At 42.5% G+C, this 19253-nt stretch overlaps 4 protein-coding genes and 1 non-coding gene across 6 annotated transcripts; 1 reads left to right on the forward strand and 4 right to left on the reverse strand.

The window, feature by feature from the left end:
• The first annotated feature begins 419 nt into the window (after positions 1 to 419).
• LOC104716478 (agamous-like MADS-box protein AGL62) lies at positions 420 to 1582 on the forward strand. Of its 2 annotated transcripts, XM_087467954.1 has the most exons (3): positions 420 to 805; positions 915 to 1082; positions 1252 to 1582. In XM_087467954.1, the coding sequence occupies exons 1-3, from the start codon at positions 440 to 442 to the stop codon at positions 1303 to 1305; spliced, it is 588 nt and encodes a 195-aa protein (XP_087324080.1). In that variant the 5' UTR covers positions 420 to 439; the 3' UTR covers positions 1306 to 1582. The 2 variants fall into 2 exon arrangements, with proteins under 2 accessions (XP_087324080.1, XP_087324079.1); XM_087467953.1 differs by having other exon boundaries at positions 915 to 1582.
• Positions 1583 to 1881: 299 nt separating this feature from the next.
• Positions 1882 to 2798, reverse strand: LOC104719956 (uncharacterized). The gene is made up of 5 exons (XM_087470237.1): positions 2794 to 2798; positions 2493 to 2707; positions 2296 to 2366; positions 2066 to 2179; positions 1882 to 1974 (listed from the first exon to the last, which is right to left on the reverse strand). The coding sequence occupies exons 1-5, from the start codon at positions 2796 to 2798 to the stop codon at positions 1882 to 1884; spliced, it is 498 nt and encodes a 165-aa protein (XP_087326363.1).
• A 516-nt stretch (positions 2799 to 3314) lies between these two features.
• Positions 3315 to 4163, reverse strand: LOC147935722 (uncharacterized). The gene has a single exon (XM_087470238.1). It carries the CDS (start codon positions 4161 to 4163, stop codon positions 3315 to 3317), a length of 849 nt encoding a protein of 282 aa, XP_087326364.1.
• Positions 4164 to 6369: 2206 nt separating this feature from the next.
• Positions 6370 to 6476, reverse strand: LOC147935723 (small nucleolar RNA R71). Its single transcript, XR_015569792.1, has one exon. It is a non-coding gene; the product is annotated as a small nucleolar RNA R71 (small nucleolar RNA).
• A 10315-nt stretch (positions 6477 to 16791) lies between these two features.
• LOC147935724 (uncharacterized) lies at positions 16792 to 17427 on the reverse strand. Its single transcript, XM_087470239.1, has one exon. It carries the CDS (start codon positions 17425 to 17427, stop codon positions 16792 to 16794), a length of 636 nt encoding a protein of 211 aa, XP_087326365.1.
• Positions 17428 to 19253: the final 1826 nt, after the last annotated feature.

Here is a 19253-nt window from a genome sequence, read left to right on the forward strand (position 1 = left end):
TATTCTTTTCTGTTTATAGATTACTTGTATTAGCTGTAAAAAAAGACCAAAATTGGCTCTAAATAATAAAATGAATAATTTTATTAAATTGTTCCCTAATATATAGAATAGGTGTTTATAAAACAGCTCATAAATAATTTATTGTGTCTGTGATGGGGGAGTTAATGCATACATTTGTCAAACTAATACAATGATATTGCATTTAAATTACCATGAATGTCTATTCTTAAGAAATTTTAGAGATAAGTATGAAATATTTTTCAAATGGGAAAAATTCAATTTTGATAAAAATAAGGGTTGGTAGGAAAAATAATACTTAGAATGGCTTATAATAATAAATGGTTCTATGTATCATACACGCCTCTATAAATAAAAAGAAGTTGTTGTACTCTTAATCATCATCAGCTTTGTCTCTTGTTTATCCAAAGCTTTTGAGAAAATGGTGAAGAGTAACAAAGGTCGTCAGAAAATAGAGATGAAAAAAATGAGAAATGAGAAGAACCTTCAAGTGACTTTCTCGAAAAGAAGGTTTGGTCTTTTCAAAAAAGCCAGTGAACTTTGCACATTGTGTGGTGCAGAGATTTTGATGATTGTGTTCTCTCCCGGTAGGAAAGTGTTTTCTTTCGGTCATCCTGGTGTTAGAGAACTAATCTATCGTTTTACAAACTTTAATCACAATTCTCTCATTCCCCACCAACCAAACAACAACAATTCTCTCATTCCCCACCAACCAAACAACAACCTACAGCTTGTTGAATCTCGTCCAGACATAAATGTCCAATACCTCAACGAGATGCTCACTCATGTAAAATATAACTATAATTTTTATTATTTTCAATGTTCATATGTGCATAAACAATATATATCTCTTTTCTTATTTCACAAAATTAAATGATTGAATCTCATCATTGCAGGTGCTGGCCAAACAGGAAAAAGCTGAACATAATAGAATGACATTGGACATGGTGAAACAATCAAGAGAACGAAGAGGAATCTGCTGGTATGAAAAAGATGTGAAAGAACTCGACCTGACCGAAACCGACGATCTGATTAGCGCTCTTCAAAATGTAAAGAAGACGTTGGTAAGTGACATGTCTCACTATCCTCAATTAAATGTTTCTCATCATAATTACATGGGAGAAAATACTGTTTTTGGTGGTGATCGTAATGTTGATGTTGGCGGCATTGATCTGTTTGATCAAAGAATGGAATACATTCAACTATAATCCAATCATGGCTTTTTCTAACCAGACACCATTGTTTGGATACAACAATAATGGAGTTATGTTCCGAGTTACAACATGAACTACATGTCAAGTTACAACTTCAACATGCACTAGAATCTGAGGCTAGAAGAGCAGCTGTGATATTGAAATCATCCTAATCAATATTTTGAGTCATTTTGGCTATGGTTACTGTTAGGATTGTTATTGTGTTGTGAGACTTGAGTTTATTTTTCCTTTCATTTTGTTCAGTATGTTTGCTTCTTCTATTCATCGTCGTCTATTTTGTTCTTTTGCGTGTTTGGATTGTATTGGGCTAGCCACCCGCGGTTTAATCAAACATTTTCTATTGCAATTCCAGTTTGATGTTACATCATTGTGAGATCAAACAAGATTTACAAATGAATTCTTAACAAACGCACAATGAATCAGTAAAAGAATCAGATTTCTTATTTTTGAATAAGTAATGGTTGAAAACCTTCAGAAGCAAAGCCTATGCCTTTGGTGATGTTCTTCAACTTTATATCCAACAATCTATCAGCAAGACATATGTTCTAATGGTAGCATTACCATTCTGATGCTCAAATACGCCAAACATCTCGCACGAACCGACCTACACTTCACTCTCGCCACCACTAAACAAGCCTGTGACCGCCTCTCATCCACCGACGAACGTCATAGCCTTGTTTGTTTGGGACCGTTTGGTTTGAACCAGATGATGTGCTACAGACTTGAAGCCAAGTGCAGCTATCTAAAAAACAACCCCAATAAAGAAAGAAATCTTAAGCTCTTGAATCTATTCAAAGATAATAGAAAAGAACAATTGAAAGAAAACAATCTACCCTTCTGCAAATTGGGCCAGTTGGAAGTTGGAACCCATCCTTTATTATTCCGACACAAACTGCAGTTGCAAATCCCGCGACAAACAGGGCAGGTCCAGTCTGCATTCTCCAGAGCTTCCAGCACATCTCACCATATATGTTCATCAAAAACAGTTAAAATACATTCACCACCAAATAACAGTAAAACTCCACTGCTAGCAACCATACAGCATCCAACCTCATGAACAAACAATCTCCACAGAATTGTCCTTGAACCATGTTTCATTCACTGCACTGTGTACGATGTCCCATCGTTTTCTGCCTGTAACACGCACACGTAGAACACACACATACTAAAGCATTGAGCAAACCACGTTTCACAGTATCTGCAACTTGTAATACCAAAAATGAGTGTTTGTTCTTTACCTGCACTAGTGACAAGTCTTACCCTTAAACAGATCATAAATCCGTTTCCCATCCTTCTCATAGCCATCAACAAAACAAGTCCAACTTCGTTCTGTATTCCCAAGAAGCTTCTCATGTTCCTCAGTGTAAATCTCAGGCCTTGCCCCTTCACCAATCACCACATTCCCTCGTTTAATTGTTTTTTTACTCTTCTCATTGATCCCATCAGTGTAGATAACTGGACTTGTGTTCTCCAATCTAACAACAATCACAAAAGAAGAAACAAATCATAAACCCTATTACCCTAATTTAAACTAAAAAAAACCATAATTTCTACTCAAAACTCCATATTCCTCCAGAAAGATCTCTACTTTAAACTGAAACAAATCGATTCATAATCCCTAGTCTCGACTCAAATCCCCTAATGTATACTTAAAAACTCTATTTCTTATTCCAAAACCTCAATTTCTTCAGAAAAATCTCTCCTTTAAACTGAAACAAATCGATTCATAAACCCTAATTACAACTCAAAAACTCTAATTTCTACTTAAAAACCTCAATTTTTCCAGAAAAAATATCTCCTTTAAGCTGTTTCATAAACTGATGACTCAAACCCGTGTTTCGACCGTTTAGCTTATTCGATTGTTTCACCTCTCTCATGTCTTCTTCTTCTACTTCTTCGAAGCTTTAGCCATCGACATGATTCTCGAGAGAGAGACGAAATCGAACAATAACAAAACATATAAAATAAAACTTTTTTTTCTTTTTTTTTTTTCTTTTTTTCTCCAGCCAATAACAGTTTGACACACAAGTTTCTGAAGAAATCTTTTTTTTTTGGACTAAGCTAGGCTTTTTCATTAAAGGCCTAAATGGAAACAGAGTTCATTAGGGAGGCTTTTGCCAATGCATCAGCTTCCCTGTTTTCTTCTCTACAGACATAGCGAAAATCATAAAAGAGAAAGGAAAATGATAGAATCAGGATATTTTGGAGAATCCCATGGAGCTCCTTCTGCGGAATCACCGATTTTATGGCTTCGATAAGTTGAGTTGAATCAGAAGCTAGAGATATTTTTGTGAAGCCAAGCCTTGATGCATGTTTGAGAGCGTGGAGAGCAGCCAATCCTTTGGCCATTAGAGGCGATCTAACGTGGTCTGCTTTGCTTGAGTCTACAAGGTGGTAGTTCGATCTGCGATTGGAGAATACCCATCCTAGTCCCGCTAATTTTGATGTCCCATCCCACGTTGCGTCTGACTTGCACAGTACTACGTCAGATTCAAGGGGTTTGAGCACTTGCTTGTTTCGAGCTGATTGGGGGTCTGTCGAGGTTATCTGTGCCTCCTGCCATTCTCGAGTTAAGGTAATTGCCTGAAGAATCGTTTCGCTTGGTGTCGCATGTTTTTTGTTGAAAACTTGACTATTCCGTTCCGTCCAGATCTTCCACATAATCCAGGGGTGAAGCAGTCCGGCGCCAATTCCAATCGGTGGTAGACAAATACTGTGATGGAGAAATTCCAGCTGTGCTCTGGTCGTGGTGAATTGATCCGGATCCATCTGCTCCTTGAAAGGCGTTGAGTACCATACCTGTCTTGCAAAGATGCTGGTGAGAAAGAGATGGTTAGTGGTTTTAACATCGCCACAGAAAGGGCAGCGAGCTTCCAAGTTGATATTTCTGCTTCTGAGTTGGTCTCCCACTCGTAATGCTCCTTTCATCATTTTCCACATGAAGAACTATATTTTTGATGAGACCAATAATTTCCAAATATGTGAGTTCCAATTGAAATCTCTGTTTATGTCTTGTTGCAGGGAGGAGTCTTGATTCCTTGTTACGCTTTCGTAGTACCCAGATTTGGCAGAGTATAATCCTGAGTTTGTGGGGAGCCAAGCAAATTCATCATTTCCACCAAGTTTGCTCAGTTTGATCTCCAGGATCTACTCCAGATAGTTTGGCAGTGTTTGTGATATGTTATGGTTTTGACTCACTTTGACCCCGTTTATTTGATAGTTTTGTAGTTGTTTGAGTCCTTTTCAGGTTATAATAAGAGGCTAGGAAGCTAAAAGCAAGGATTGGAACAGCAGGAGCAATCAGAGCAGAAAGGAGTTGAATTGGAGCAGAAAAGCTGATTTTAGACCCAGGAGCACATGCTCCCGATTTCCGAGCACATGCTCCCAACTCTACGGTTTCATGACGACACGTGGCAAGCATCTAGGCGCCGATTCCCTGCCCAATTCCCCTTATTTTAGGCGATGCTTTGTGAGAGAAAGGGGGAGGAGATCGATTTTTAATAGGGAGATTTGATTTGGATTCTTTCCTTTTTTTTCTCTACTTGTATGCTATTTAACCTAGGGTTTTTAGGAGAGAAAATAATACCTTTTCTTTTTGTTTTTGAGCGACGTTTTTGTGAGAGGGAGAAGAGCGGCTACCTTGTGAAGCATTCTCTGAACCCTTTTTATTTTTATGTCATTGAATTTCTCATCTTTTGCTATGATTCATTTCTCTATGTCTGAGTAGTTTTCTTTGCTAGATTAGGGGTTTCAAAAGGGGTTTCATGGGTTAGCAACAGAACACAAATAGGGTTCTATATAATCGATTGTCTTCACTATTGTTAGTCTTAATGCTTAGGTTGATTTGATCACCCAATCTATGATTTTAGGTTTATCTATTCATCAAAAGTGTAATAGGTTGCTAGAAAAGACATTAGTGGGCAAATTATCCTAGACCTGCGAAAGTTGATGTGTAGGTGATTTGTGAACTTATCATTCCTGTTCTTTAATGCTTGTCTGCGATTCTGGGCTCAAACGACAGTTTAGGGTTTATGGACCGCCGAGCATGTGCTCCGGATGTCTGAGCATGTGCTCCGCGTTTCCGCACAGAATCAATCAGATAGAGTTATTGATACCACGACAGTGGATCAGTTTATATTTATGTTTGAGTTCTAGACTGGTACTTAATCTATGCCCTGAATAGTTGTTTAATTGCTATCTCTGAGATTCCCGAGAATTATCCTTGATCTAGTGTTTTGCTTATTGCCTTTTTATACCGTTTTAATCGCGTTACTGTTACCAAACAAACCCAACTTTGAATTGTCTTAGCTTGAAATTGAACCAAAAGAACCATAGAGTAAAACTTGGTCTTCGTGGGATTCGACCCCTAAGTACTACTTCTTTGCTGTGCACTTGCAGTAGGAAAATAGGGTTTAAAACTCTGTGTATCAAGTTTTTGGCGCTGTTGCCGGGGACCAAATTTTTACCTTTGGTTTTCGGCGAAATTACTAGACTAAGACTTTACTGATTTGTCTTTCTGCTTCTTCTTTGCGTGTGTTTCAGGTGCATGTCAAGAAGATCTACAAGAAGAAACAACACCGAAGAACTAGTTGCTTTGTCAGTCGCAGAGCTCTCTTTGGCAGAAAGAACAAACCGCAAGAATAGAAAGTTTCAATCCGTCAACATGGGTGACAACAGAAACAATGAGGATATGGCTGCCGAGTTGCAGCAACTTCGACAACAGTTGGAGCAGTTGCTCCGTGCTCAACACGAAAGAGCCGCGCCGCCACAACCGTCCATTGGGGACAAGGACAACCCGCATGTGTTCTACACCAACCGAGCGGCGATTGTTCCTCCCACCATCCCGAACCAAGATTTTGAGATCAAGCCACAGATGATCTCTCTAGTGAAGCAGCACCTATTTCACGGTCTCCCAGCTGAGATTCCGATGGACCACATCGAGAATTTTGAGGAGATATGTAGCACCACTGGTTCAAATGGGATACCGCCAGGCTTTCTGAAGTGCAAGCTCTTTCCCTTCTCTCTTGCGGATAGAGCTTCACGTTGGCTGAAGTCATTGCCACCTGGGTCTCTGACATCATGGGAACAGTGTAGGTCTGCGTTTCTGGACCATTTCTACACCAAGGCTAAGACCGCTGCCCTGTGGAACAAGATTTCATCGTTCCAACAGCACACTGGAGAAGCCTTCTTTGAGGCTTGGGGGAGGTACAAAGAGTACCGTAGAGAGTGTCCGCACCATGGATTCAGTGATGAACAGATTCTGGGCATTTTCTATGATGGAGTTAACTGGGACTACAGAAACGTTCTCAACTCGGCCAGTAATGGGGATTTTATGACAAAGTCTAAGGAAGGAGCATATCAGTTGATTGAGAACCTAGCTGCAAGCTCCAGCAACAAGGCTCCTGAGTATGACAGGTCCGTGAAGGTCAACAGTGTCGATACGCAAAAGATTGACGAGTTAACAGCCAAGGTGAACCTTCTTCTGAAGGGGAGCCAGAAAACTGTCCATTTTGTCGATGAGACCGGAGGCATGCCGCTAGCTCAGGAGATTTGTGATGGAGAGGATGAAACGATGGAGGTTAATTATGTGAGTGGGCAAGGTTTTGTGCAGAACAGGGGTTTCAACCCGAACTACAGAAGCCATCCGAATTTGTCCTATAGAAGCACCAACGTGGAGAATCCTCAGGATCAGGTGTATCCGCAGCAAGGAGCTCAGAATCAGATGGGTTATCAGAAAACCTTCTCAAAAAACTTCCAAGGCAAACAGTTTTTGCCCACTCAAAACCGTTTCCAAGGGGGGAACCAGCAGACATATACAAGCGCTCAGCAAGCACTGCCTTTCATGAACCAGCAGTTGGGACCTTCATCTGCTAGCAGCTCTCAGGATGAGCTGAAAAACATGATGCAACAACTCTTGGTGAATCAACAAAAAGCTTCAGTGGAAATCAACGTTAAGGTCGATACCATGTACAATGACCTTAATGGGAAGTATGAGGCAGTAATGTCACATGTGAAGAAGCTTGATGTTCAGGTTGCACAGACTGCTGAAGCCGTGAAAAGAACTCCTGGGACTCTGCCCGGAAAAGGGGAAGCAAACCCGCAGAACGAGTATGTCAATGCGATTGAGCTAAGGGGAGGAAAGAAGTTACCCCCTAGAGAAGCACCATCCGCTAGGCTTGACAAGGGCAAAGGTATTGCTGAAGAATACCTTCCTCAACATGCTGCTGAGACTCTACCGTTGAGACAAAAAGAAGTCGAAGCATCCGGCGAGCATGTGCTCCCATCCAGCGAGCATGTGCTCCCGACTCCCGATCAGACCGTTCCTACTGAGGTACCTCCTGCACGCGTGTACACCCCTAGGGTTCCTTACCCTGTTCCTCCTAAGAAATCTCGCAAGGATTTGGAGGATGCAAAGTGCAAGGAGATGTTGAGAGAATTGACGGTAAAACTACCCCTAACTGATGTTGTTCAGATGATACCTGCTTTGAAGAGATATGTGAGAGGGTTGGTTTCTGGGAGAGTGTCAGAGGAAGAGAACGTGATGATGGTTTCAAGAGAGTGCAGTGCTGTGCTGCAAAACAAAGTGCTAAAGAAGAGAGATGATCCAGGGCGATTTGTCTTATCCGTGAGAATCGGTAAAACGATTTTTGCAAACTCCCTCTGTGATCTAGGTTCCAGTGTGAACCTTATGCCATATTCAGTGGCTAAAAGGCTGGGATACACGAAGTTCAAGTCTACACGGATTTCGTTACTATTCGCGGATAGATCCACCAAGCGCCCCATAGGACTGTTGGAGGATTTACATGTCCAGATAGGGGACACGCTTATACCAGCAGACTTTGTGGTTCTGGAACTTGAAGAAGAACCACGTGACCCCCTGATCTTAGGTAGATCATTCTTATGCACGGCTGGCGCGATTATAGATGTGCAAGGGGGAGCGATCGATCTCCAGCTGGGGGATATGATCGCAAGGTTTGAGATGAATAAGCTGCTCAAGAAACCTATGATAGATGGTCAGACTTTTGTGGTTGATGATGGTTCAGAGGTTGCACATGAGGTCACCGATGAAGTTCTCACTCTCGACCCGTTGGAGGTTGCCTTGACAAAGGCAGAGGGTAAGTATGGATTCTTGAATGAGGAAGCTGATGGTTTTACACGCATTTTGGATGCAGGTACACGGTTCCAGCAACTGGTAGCTTACGCCAGCCTAGACGATGAGAACCAATCAGGGGAGGAATCCGCCGAGGGAGCACCTGCTCCGGATTTCGGAGCACATGCTCTGGTAAAGTCAGCGGACGGTCCTTGGAGCGAGTTAAGAGCTCCAAAGATAGAGCTGAAACCACTTCCAGCCGGCCTAAGGTACGCGTTCCTCGGTCCTAACTCTACATACCCCGTGATAGTGAACTCTGAACTAAACAATGTAGAGACCGCTTTGCTCCTTTGTGAACTTAGGAAGTATAGAAATGCTCTAGGGTATTCACTAGATGACATCCCATGAATCTCACCAGATCTTTGTATGCATAGGATACATCTAGAAGATGAATCAATGACTTCGATAGAACATCAGAGGAGGTTGAACCCGAATCTAAAGGATGTTGTTAAGAAAGAGATAATGAAACTTCTAGATGCGGGTGTAATTTATGCTATTTCTGATATTTCCTGGATTAGTCCAGTTCATGTAGTCCCTAAGAAAGGTGGAATTACAGTGGTTAAGAATGATAAGGATGAGTTGATTCCTACTAGGACAGTTACGGGACATCGCATGTGCATAGACTATAGAAAACTTAATGCTGCGACCCGTAAGGATCATTTTCCTTTGCCGTTTATTGATCAAATGCTTGAGAGATTGGCTAACCATCCTTATTACCGTTTCTTAGATGGCTATTCAGGTTTCTTTCAGATCCCAATCCATCCCGACGATCAAGAGAAGACCACATTCACATGTCCTTACGGCACCTTTGCTTACCGCAGAATGCCGTTTGGCTTGTGCAATGCACCAGCGACCTTCTAATGATGCATGATGTCCATTTTCACTGACCTGATTGAGGATATAATGGAAGTTTTCATGGACGATTTCTCCGTCTATGGGAGCTCCTTTTCAGTTTGTTTGTCTAATTTGTGCAGGGTGTTGCAGCGGTGTGAAGACAAACATCTGGTGCTGAATTGGGAGAAATGCCACTTCATGGTCATTGGGATAGTGCTGGGACATAAGATTTCTGAAAAGGGCATTGAGGTTGACAAAGCCAAGGTTGAGGTGATGATAAGTTTACAACCGCCTAATTCGGTAAAAGGGATCCGCAGTTTCCTTGGCCACGCCGGTTTCTACAGACGGTTCATTAAGGATTTCTCCAAGATAGCAAAACCACTTACCCAGCTGTTGTGTAAGGAAGTGAAGTTTGATTTCGATTCTGCTTGCTTGGAGGCCTTTCACACGATCAAAGGAGCTTTGGTTAGCGCTCCGATTGTACAACCGCCAGATTGGGACCTTCCCTTTGAGGTCATGACTGATGCGAGTGATTATACCGTATGAGCGATTCTGGGACAGAGAAAAGACAAGAAGCTGCACGTGATATATTATGCCAGCCGCACCTTGGATGAGGCTCAGTGCAAGTACGCTACAACCGAGAAAGAAATTTTAGCGGTTGTGTTTGCTTTTGAGAAGTTCCGATCATACCTTGTTGGTTCCAAAGTGGTTGTTCACACTGATCATGCATCATTGAGGTATCTACTGACCAAGAAGGATGCAAAACCAAGGCTACTCCGTTGGATTTTGTTGCTTCAAGAGTTTGACTTGGAGATTAAAGACAAGAAGGGTATTGAGAACGGAGTTGCAGATCACTTGTCAAGAATGAGGATAGAAGAAGAGATACCCTTGGATGATAGCCTTCCTGAAGAACATGTTTACTCGATTGGCATCTTTGATCCCGCCAAGCACATGCTCCGCCTGGGAGCACATGCTCCGAAAACCCCGTGCAAGGCAATCGATACCAACAAACAGCCGAGTTTTCCTTGGTTTGGAGAGTATGCAAACTACCTAGCAGCAGAGAAAGAACCTACTGAGTTTGTGGGGAACAAGAAGAAAAAGTTCCTAAAAGACATAAGGCGGTATTTTTGGGATGAGCCTTACCTCTATAGGCATTGCTCGGATGGTGTTTTCAGGAGGTGTGTGACTGAGGAAGAGGTTCCAGGAGTCTTGTTTCATTGCCATAGCTCACCCTATGCTGGACACTTTGCTACTTTCAAAACCGTGTCCAAAGCTCTTCAAGCGGGTTATTGGTGGCCTACCATGTTCAGAGATGCACAGCGGTTCGTGTCTACTTGCGACACATGTCAGAGACAAGGGAACATCAGCAGGAGGAATGAAATGCCTCAGAATTTCATCTTGGAGGTTGAGGTATTTGATGTTTGGGGAATTGACTTCATGGGACCTTTCCCGAACTCATTCGGCAATGAGTACATATTGGTGGCTGTAGATTACGTGTCCAAGTGGGTAGAAGCTTTGGCCAGCCCCAATAATGATGCAAAGACCGTGCTCAAGATGTTCAAGTTGGTTATTTTCCCACGGTTTGGTGTCCCACGGGTATTCATTAGCGATGGTGGATCGCATTTCATTAATAAGGTCTTTGAGAGTCTTCTCAAGAAGAATGGAGTGAGGCACAAGGTCGCCACCCCCTACCACCCACAAACAAGCGGCCAAGTTGAGATCTCTAACCGGGAGATCAAGAGCATTTTGCAAAAAACAGTGAACACAACAATGAAGGATTGGTCTCTGAAGCTAGATGAGGCTCTATGGGCTTATAGAACCGCCTACAAAACACCCCTGGGGACTACACCGTTTCACTTGGTGTATGGTAAGGCGTGTCACCTTCCAGTTGAGCTAGAGTACAAGGCCGCTTGGGCAGTGAAAATGCTGAACTTTGACACTAAGAGCGCCCATGAAAGGAGGAAGATGCAACTGCATGAGCTAGAGGAGATTAGGCACCTCGCCTATGAAAACTCAAAACTCTACAAGGAGCGTACCAAAGCCTACCATGACAAGCGGATCCTCACTAGGACCTTTGCTCCTAATGATCAAGTCTTGTTGTTCAACTCTAGGCTGAAACTGTTTCCCGGAAAGCTAAGATCACGTTGGTCCGGACCCTTCACCATCAAGGAGATTAGACCATATGGGGCTGTTGTGTTGCTGGACACAAAAGGAGGAGAATTTGTGGTGAATGGACAGAGGCTGAAACCATATCTTGTCGCCTCTGAGCACGCAAGGGGTGAAACCTTCGCCCTAGGCGACCCTCCTATTACCTAAGGAGCTTTCGAGTCAAGCTAATGACTTAAAACAAGCGCTGGGTGGGAGGCAACCCACCAGGTATATATTGCTGAGTTTTTCTTTTTCTTTTTAGGATTTGTTTCTTCTCTTTTTGGTTTCAGGAATGTTGGAAGAAGATGCGGAGCACATGGTCGCAGGACGCGAGCAACCCGATGCACATGCTCGGCGAACTGAGAAAAAAAAGAAAAAAGATGCGGAGCACATGCTCGCAGGACGCGAGCAACCCGATGCACATGCTCGGCGAACAGAGAACAAAAGAAGAAAAAGAGAAGAGCGATTGGGCCAGGTAAGTTTAATGAATTTCAGGCCCAGGCCCACCAGGCCCAGGTAACCCACCAAATCGCACACCCTCCTCTCTTCTTCTTCTCCTTCTTCTTCTTTCTTTCTTATTTTCTAGGTCTCTCTTTGGCTTATTTTCACACCGGAGACGGTGTGAAGTAAGTCCGGGGGAGGGTCACCTATGACCTTGGTTTTCTTTATTTTTCTTTTTATTGAGTCAGTTTGTCATGTGAGTCGAACCAAAACTTGTGGGAATTAGGACCGAAATCTGTGATGTTTTTAACCATTTGTGAGTTTGACCGTTTTTCCTAGTGACCATTGTTGCAGAACTAAGAGTACAGAGACGAGCTAATACCTCTTCACATTCGGACCCTTCTCCTGGCCAGAAAAGCTTCATCCCATTAAGGTTTCACCGGAAAGACTTAGACTCTACTTTATTGGAACCTAACCGGATTTAAATTCTTCTCGTTTTGGGCATTAGGATAGGGAACATGTCACATATTCAGGACTTCTTATTCATTTTGCCAATCTTGCTGATCCTGAATAGCTAGCTCATTTTAAGTTAGTACCCACCCCGAGCCTAACCTCCTTTCAAACCACTTGCACTTGTATTTTTGTTTTCTCATTCTGTGCAGCTATGTGCAAAACGGTCGGGGAGAGCAGGACTGACACAATCTCTAACTCGCTCTTGCTGGAGAACCAAAGAGGAAAGAGCCGGACGGACAGAGCACGTGCTCCAACCCAGCGAGCACCTGCTCCGAAATTATATACATCCGAGTCCGCGAGTTGTTTTGAGCAGAGAGAGAGCCTAGGATACGGTCCGCATGCTCCAGGGGCAATATCAGAAGAAGATCCCCCATCATCCTTCATTTCTAAAAAAAAAATATATATATAAAAAAAAAAAAAAAAAACGCTTAAGGATGATGGAAAGGGACCAGAGCTAGTGTTACACACCCCCGAGCATGCGTTGTACCCTGAGGAGAAAAGAGAAGCTGAGTTTGAGAAGATAAGAAGAGGAGAGTGATTAGAGGTTGTGGACATCAATGAGTCCACTCTCCCTTACCATTTTGTGCGATATCCTGCATCTCGTTCGAAGTAATGGTAACCCCTAAGCACTCTATAGCTCCACCATTAAAACAGTCTTTTATCTACCAAGCCTCGATTTCACTAGCTTAATGCCCTTAATGAGAAGCTCACGCCAATTTTAATTGAATGTAAAGAGTCTTTGTCTGGAAAGTGATCTTTTTCTGGGTTTGATTGCCAATTATGGTTCTGGTTTTGGAGATGTTTGCTGGAGAAGTTTTTGGTATAGCTTGTTCTAACACATGTGGTCTGCAGGTCATGGTCTACTCACGGTTTCTGAGATTTTTGCGAGTTCCCACCTTGGCTCTCTTGGCGCTTGGTTTGAGTTTGTTTGAGGACAAATAAAGATCTAAGTCTGGGGGAGTTGATATGTTATGGTTTTGACTCACTTTGACCCCGTTTATTTGATAGTTTTGTAGTTGTTTGAGTCCTTTTCAGGTTATAATAAGAGGCTAAGAAGCTAAAAGCAAGGATTGGAACAGCAGGAGCAATCGGAGCAGAAAGGAGTTGAATTGGAGCAGAAAAGCTGATTTTAGACCCAGGAACACATGCTCCCGATTTCCGAGCACATGCTCCCAACTCTACGGTTTCATGACGACACGTGGCAAGCATCTAGGCGCCAATTTCCTGCCTAATTCCCCTTATTTTAGGCGATCCTTTGTGAGAGAAAGGGGGAGGAGATCGATTTTTAATAGGGAGATTTGATTTGGATTCTTTCCTTTTTTTTTCTCTACTTGTATGCTATTTAACCTAGGGTTTTTAGGAGAGAAAATAATACCTTTTCTTTTTGTTTTTGAGCGACGTTTTTGTGAGAGGGAGAAGAGCGGCTACCTTGTGAAGCATTCTCTGAACCCTTTTTATTTTTATGTCATTGAATTTCTCATCTTTTGCTATGATTCATTTCTCTATGTCTGAGTAGTTTTCTTTGCTAGATTAGGGGTTTCAAAAGGGGTTTCATGGGTTAGCAACAGAACACAAATAGGGTTCTATATAATCGATTGTCTTCACTATTGTTAGTCTTAATGCTTAGGTTGATTTGATCACCCAATCTATGATTTTAGGTTTATCTATTCATCAAAAGTGTAATAGGTTGCTAGAAAAGACATTAGTGGGCAAATTATCTTAGACCTGCGAAAGTTGATGTGTAGGTGATTTGTGAACTTATCATTCCTGTTCTTTAATGCTTGTCTGCGATTCTGGGCTCAAACGACAGTTTAGGGTTTATGGACCGCCGAGCATGTGCTCCGGATGTCTGAGCATGTGCTCCGCGTTTCCGCACAGAATCGATCAGATAGAGTTATTGATACCACGACAGTGGATCAGTTTATATTTATGTTTGAGTTCTAGACTGGTACTTAATCTATGCCCTGAATAGTTGTTTAATTGCTATCTCTGAGATTCCCGAGAATTATCCCTGATCTAGTGTTTTGCTTATTGCCTTTTTATACCGTTTTAATCGCGTTACTGTTACCAAACAAACCCAACTTTGAATTGTTTTAGCTTGAAATTGAACCAAAAGAACCATAGAGTAAAACTTGGTCTTCGTGGGATTCGACCCCTAAGTACTACTTCTTTGATGTGCACTTGCAGTAGGAAAATAGGGTTTAAAACTCTGTGTATCAGTTTGTTGAATTTTCTCTTTGTCCCAATCCAACGTGACAGGCGAGATAAGGTGAGAAACTGTAAGATTCCTAGTCGTTTCTGTAGCTGGTCCCATTGGGGTGAGTGGAGAGGTAAGAGAGATCCATGGATCTTCCCAGAGATGAGTAGCAGTCCCATTTCCAATTACCCTTCCCAACTGGCCCTTGAGCAGGTCTTTTCCAATGCATATTCCTCTCCATCCGTGCGATGTGTTTGCCGGAGCCACACTATCTAGGAAGGAGTTTGTATGACAGTATTTTCCCAAAAGAACCTTTGCCAGCAAACAGTTTGGGTTTGTTAGGATTCTCCAGCTGATCTTTCCAAGAAGGGCATCATTGAATTGTTGTAAATCTCTGAACCCTAAGCCTCCTTCTCCTTTGGATTGTGTTAGTTTCTGCCAGGAAACCCAACACATTTTCTTCTTTTCCATACTAGAGTCCCACCAGAATCGTGTAAGTACTGATTGAATTCTTTTGTATAGGGAGGAGGGGAGCTTGAAGCAGGTCATCGAGTATGTTGGCATTGCAGCCAATACTGATTTCAACAATGTGGTCTCACCCACGGTGGATAGGAACCTTGAAGACCAGCTGCGGGCTCTTTGTCTGATTCGATCCACTATTGCTGTGAAAAGGTCTTTCTTTTTCCTGCCAAAAAGTTCAGGGAGTCCTACATATTTTCCCAATCCTCCTTCCTTCTAGATCCCTAATTTTTCTTTGATATTGTTTTTGATTTTAGAGGATATCTTTGTTGAGAAGGTGATGGCTGATTTTGATGCATTTATCGTTTTGCCCGACGCTTCTTCATATTTCCTCAAGATTTCAGTCATAGTGGAGCAATTTTGTTGGTCAGCCTTGCAGAAGAACATTGTATCGTCAGCAAAGAGGAGGTGAGTGATTCTTGGGCTATTCTTTCCAACTTTGATCCCAGTAAGAGATTGATCCAGTTGAGCATTTTTGCAGAGTCCTGTTAGGACTTCACTGCACAGAATAAACAAATATGGGGAGAGTGGGTCGCCTTGCCGGATTCCTCTTTAAGGTTGGATCAGCCCCTGAGCAGAGCCATTCAGCAGGTATGAGTAGCTATCTGTAGTCACACATTGAATGATCCAGTTTGTCCAAGTTCGGTGAAAACCCAGTCTCTCTAGGACATCAGCTAGGAATCCCCATTCTATTCTATCATATGCTTTACTCATATCAGTTTTAACTGCCATATAACATCTCTTTTTTGCTGTAGTGGAATGGAGGTAATGGAGTACCTCATGGGTGATGAGGACATTATCAGAGATTGCTCTTTGTGGCACAAAGGCAGACTGATTCTCAGACACGATGCTATGGAGAATAGGTTGAAGTCTTTTGGTAAGGATCTTTGCTATTATCTTGTAGTATACAGAGCATAATGCTATTGGCCTGTAATCTGAAATCGTCTTTGGGCTTTGGATCTTTGGTATCAGCCTAACATGTGTGTTGTTGATCCTTTGTGGTAGAACTCCTGATGTGAAGAACTGTTGTATCTCTTGGGATAGCTGAGGTCCCACTGTTTGCCAGTTGGATTGGAAGATGCAAGCTGAGAAGCCATCAGGCCCCGGAGCCTTATCAGGATGAATGGAGAAGCAGGCTGCTTTAATCTCCTCTGTTGAAGGTAAGGCTATTAGTATATCATTCATCTCCTCTGAAATACAAGGACTAAGGGCTTCATTGACAGTGGAACTGTTTGTGTGGCCTGTTATTGTAAAAAGTTTTTGATAATAATCTGTGATGACCTTGAGGATTTGATCTTCTTCGTAGAAAGCTGTCGCATTATCATCTTCAATAACAGAGAACTTATTCACAGCTTTTCTTCCTTTTCTGACTAAGTGGAAGTAACCAGTGTTTCTATCACCCAGAGTTAGCCAAAGTTGTCGATTTCTTTGCTTCCAAAATTTTTCCTCCTCATTATAAGCCCTTTTTAGCTTATCGTTTATGAAAGCAATTGTGATAGTAGTGGAGGAGGGGTTTGTCATAGCTAGCTCCAGTTCCTACTTAGCTTTTTCGATTAGCTTTTGACTATTTTTGTGGTTTTCTCTGGTCCACTGAATGATTGCCTGTCTACATCTAGCAATCTTGTGCTATACTTTTTCCACCTTTTCCACTCCCCAATGTTCTCTGATTAGTTGTGTCACTTCCTTGTTTCTTCTAAGCCTTCTGTCATATCTAAATAGACCTTTCTTTTTCTTTTTTCTCAGATCGAAATAGGTGATCAAAGGTCTATGGTCTGAGGCTTCAAATCTGAGGTATTCAGCACGACCCGAGGGTAAGCTTCAGCCCAAGAGCTATTAGACATTGCTCTGTCTAGCCGGCAGTGTACTATATGGTCGTATCTTTGTCCTCGCCAAGACAAGAAATTACCAGAGTGTTGGAGATCAAATAGGTCACATTCAGACATGAATGTTCTGAGGTCGACAAAGGATCCTTCCGGTCTACTTGGTCCTCCCTGTTTTTCAGATGAGTCTATAATATCATTGAAATCTCCTGTTAGAAACCATGGTTCATCTCTAGTTTGGCCCAGGGACGAAAGCTGATCCCAAATTGCCTTTCTCTTTGCTTTTTCAGGTTCTCCATATAGGAAAGTAGCATAAAAGGATCTTCCTTCCGCAGTAATGTATGTATCAATGAAGTTGGGACAGACCTGGAGGATTTCGATATCCACATGTTGTTTCCATAAGAGCACTAGTCTACCACTACCAGGACTATTTGGAGGTACCAACTTATTTGCTGAAAATCCAAGGCATTGAAGTTTGTTGAGAACAAAGTCATCAACATTCTTTGTCTCCATGAGGAAAATTATATCAGGAGAAGATAGCTTTTGAATCTCCTTCAGTCTAAGAACTGGCATGTGGTTCCCCAAATCACAACAATTCCAGCTCAGAACTCTTAAGGAAGAGGTGGAGGTGGATTCTGAAAATCCACCTTCTTCTTCACCATAGGAGGTATGATGGTGCTTTTTGGTGCTGGTTTACTCGTAGAGGGTCCGCCTTCCTCGCTAAGTGCAGTGAATCTTTGGTTTGTAGGGGCAGCAATGGTTGTAGGAAGGGTCTCCTCACTCGTAGGATTTGATTTCTGTGGAGTGTTCTTCCTCTTTGGTGAGTTTTGGATTAAAAATTTATTTCTTTTACTTGATTTTGCACCCGTAAGTTGAACAGCGGTCTTATTCTGAGGTTTTTACATCGGGGGGCTTCCCCTTTTCTTTTTGGCAGCCGCATGAGCTGGATCTTGTAACAGAGCATGATGTAAAGGTAAGTCCTGACAAGGTTCACTTTGCTTTTCTGCCAAGGTAAAGTTCTGATTTGTTGCTGCTCCTATGATCTTGTCTGCAGTTTCATTCATTAGGTCTTTGGCCTCACCTTGGAGTACTCTATGTTTTCGAGCAACTTGTTCTGTTGGGTCGGCACAACTCGTATACAGAATCGTGACTTCTCTGAGATCGTTTAAGACTTCCTCCCTTGTGGGGATCGGGGGTAGAGGAGGAAGGGGAGTGACCTCGAAGGCTGAGGCTCTTTCTAGGGGAGGTCTTCTAGGTCGAGATGTTCCAGAGAAATCCTGGGAGATAGCTCTAACGGTTCCTCTAGAGTTAGCCTTCTCTCTCCATTGCAGGTTAGGCCACTGTCTCTCCGAGTAGGGTGTGCTATAGTTTTTGTGTGAACCTCTATGAGATTGTTCGCTTGATCTAGATGGAGTCTTTCCATTGTAATGGGGCCTTTGGAACTCAGTCCTCTCTCTTGGTGCATGATAGCTATTGTTTAGTCTGGTTCCTGAACTCTGGTCCCGATAAACTCCATGGGATCTAGAGTACTCCAGGTGAGAGTGTCTTGCATGAGTTTCTTTGTATGTGCTGTTCTCCTCTCTGTGAGTAGAGTAGTTGTGAAGAGCAAGGGAGTGGAGTTGTTGATGAGAAGGAGGGTCCTTTCTACTCGGAGCAGTTTTTGTCAACCCGGGGCAGTCTTTCTTTTCGTGATTCAACCTGTTGCAGTGGAGACAGTGGTTTTTGAGGCCTCTATAGATGAGAGTCACAAGTGTCTCGCTCCCATCTGGGAATTCCACAATAGTTTCCTTGACTCTAGGTTGCAGTCCATCGATAATTATCCTCATCATGATGACTTTGGGAGTTATTTCATGCCCTATCATTTCTCCCAAGCCCTCTCCAATAGATGTAATCATCTCCAACTTCCAAAAGTGCTTTGGGAGCCCTTTGAGCTCTATCCAAAAAGGAATTTTGGAGGGGAAATTCGGGTCTATAATTGGTTCCCAGTTTTGGAGAATGAGCATCTAGTGGTCAAAGTGAAAAGGTCTGTCGTCAAGTACCTTCTGCAGGTCCTCTTCATAGTCGAATAGGAATTGGAAGCAGCCATTTCCCAGGTCTGATCCAATAGCCTTTCCTCTTAAGTTCCATCTTTTTGGTAGGAATGGAATGAGTGACCATATTCTTTGATGTGAAGGGTTTGTGAGTCTTCCCATCAGGGTAAGAGAGTTTGCCTCAATGAGATCCACATTATCTAGCTCTGGGGCTCTGACTCTTTTGCGAACAAGTGGGTCATAATCGCTCTGTTTTCCTTTGCCTTTTAGGTGGTAAGGCGTCTTTCTGTCCATTTTGAAGCTACAAGTTCTTCACACGAAGGTGAGAGGGTTTTTCACACAAAGGTGAGAGGGTTCTTTATACAGAGC

The sequence above is a fragment of the Camelina sativa genome, chromosome 10 (genome assembly GCF_030686135.1).
Source record: "Camelina sativa cultivar CO46 ecotype springtype chromosome 10, ASM3068613v1".
NCBI classification, from domain to species: Eukaryota; Viridiplantae; Streptophyta; class Magnoliopsida; order Brassicales; family Brassicaceae; genus Camelina; species Camelina sativa.

Excerpts from the sequence above, each read along its gene's own strand:
- LOC147935724 (XM_087470239.1), bottom strand. The coding sequence starts at position 17,427 with ATGCCAGTTCTTAGACTGAAGGAGATTCAAAAGCTATCTTCTCCTGAT.
- LOC147935722 (XM_087470238.1), bottom strand. The coding sequence starts at position 4,163 with ATGATGAAAGGAGCATTACGAGTGGGAGACCAACTCAGAAGCAGAAAT.
- LOC104716478 (XM_087467953.1), top strand. The coding sequence starts at position 440 with ATGGTGAAGAGTAACAAAGGTCGTCAGAAAATAGAGATGAAAAAAATG. Across the intron at positions 806-914 it reads TCAACGAGATGCTCACTCAT|GTGCTGGCCAAACAGGAAAA; the intron begins GTAAAATATAAC and ends TCATCATTGCAG.
- LOC104719956 (XM_087470237.1), bottom strand. Across the intron at positions 2,367-2,492 it reads GATTTATGATCTGTTTAAGG|GCAGAAAACGATGGGACATC; the intron begins GTAAGACTTGTC and ends TGCGTGTTACAG. Across the intron at positions 1,975-2,065 it reads CTGGCCCAATTTGCAGAAGG|ATAGCTGCACTTGGCTTCAA; the intron begins GTAGATTGTTTT and ends GTTGTTTTTTAG.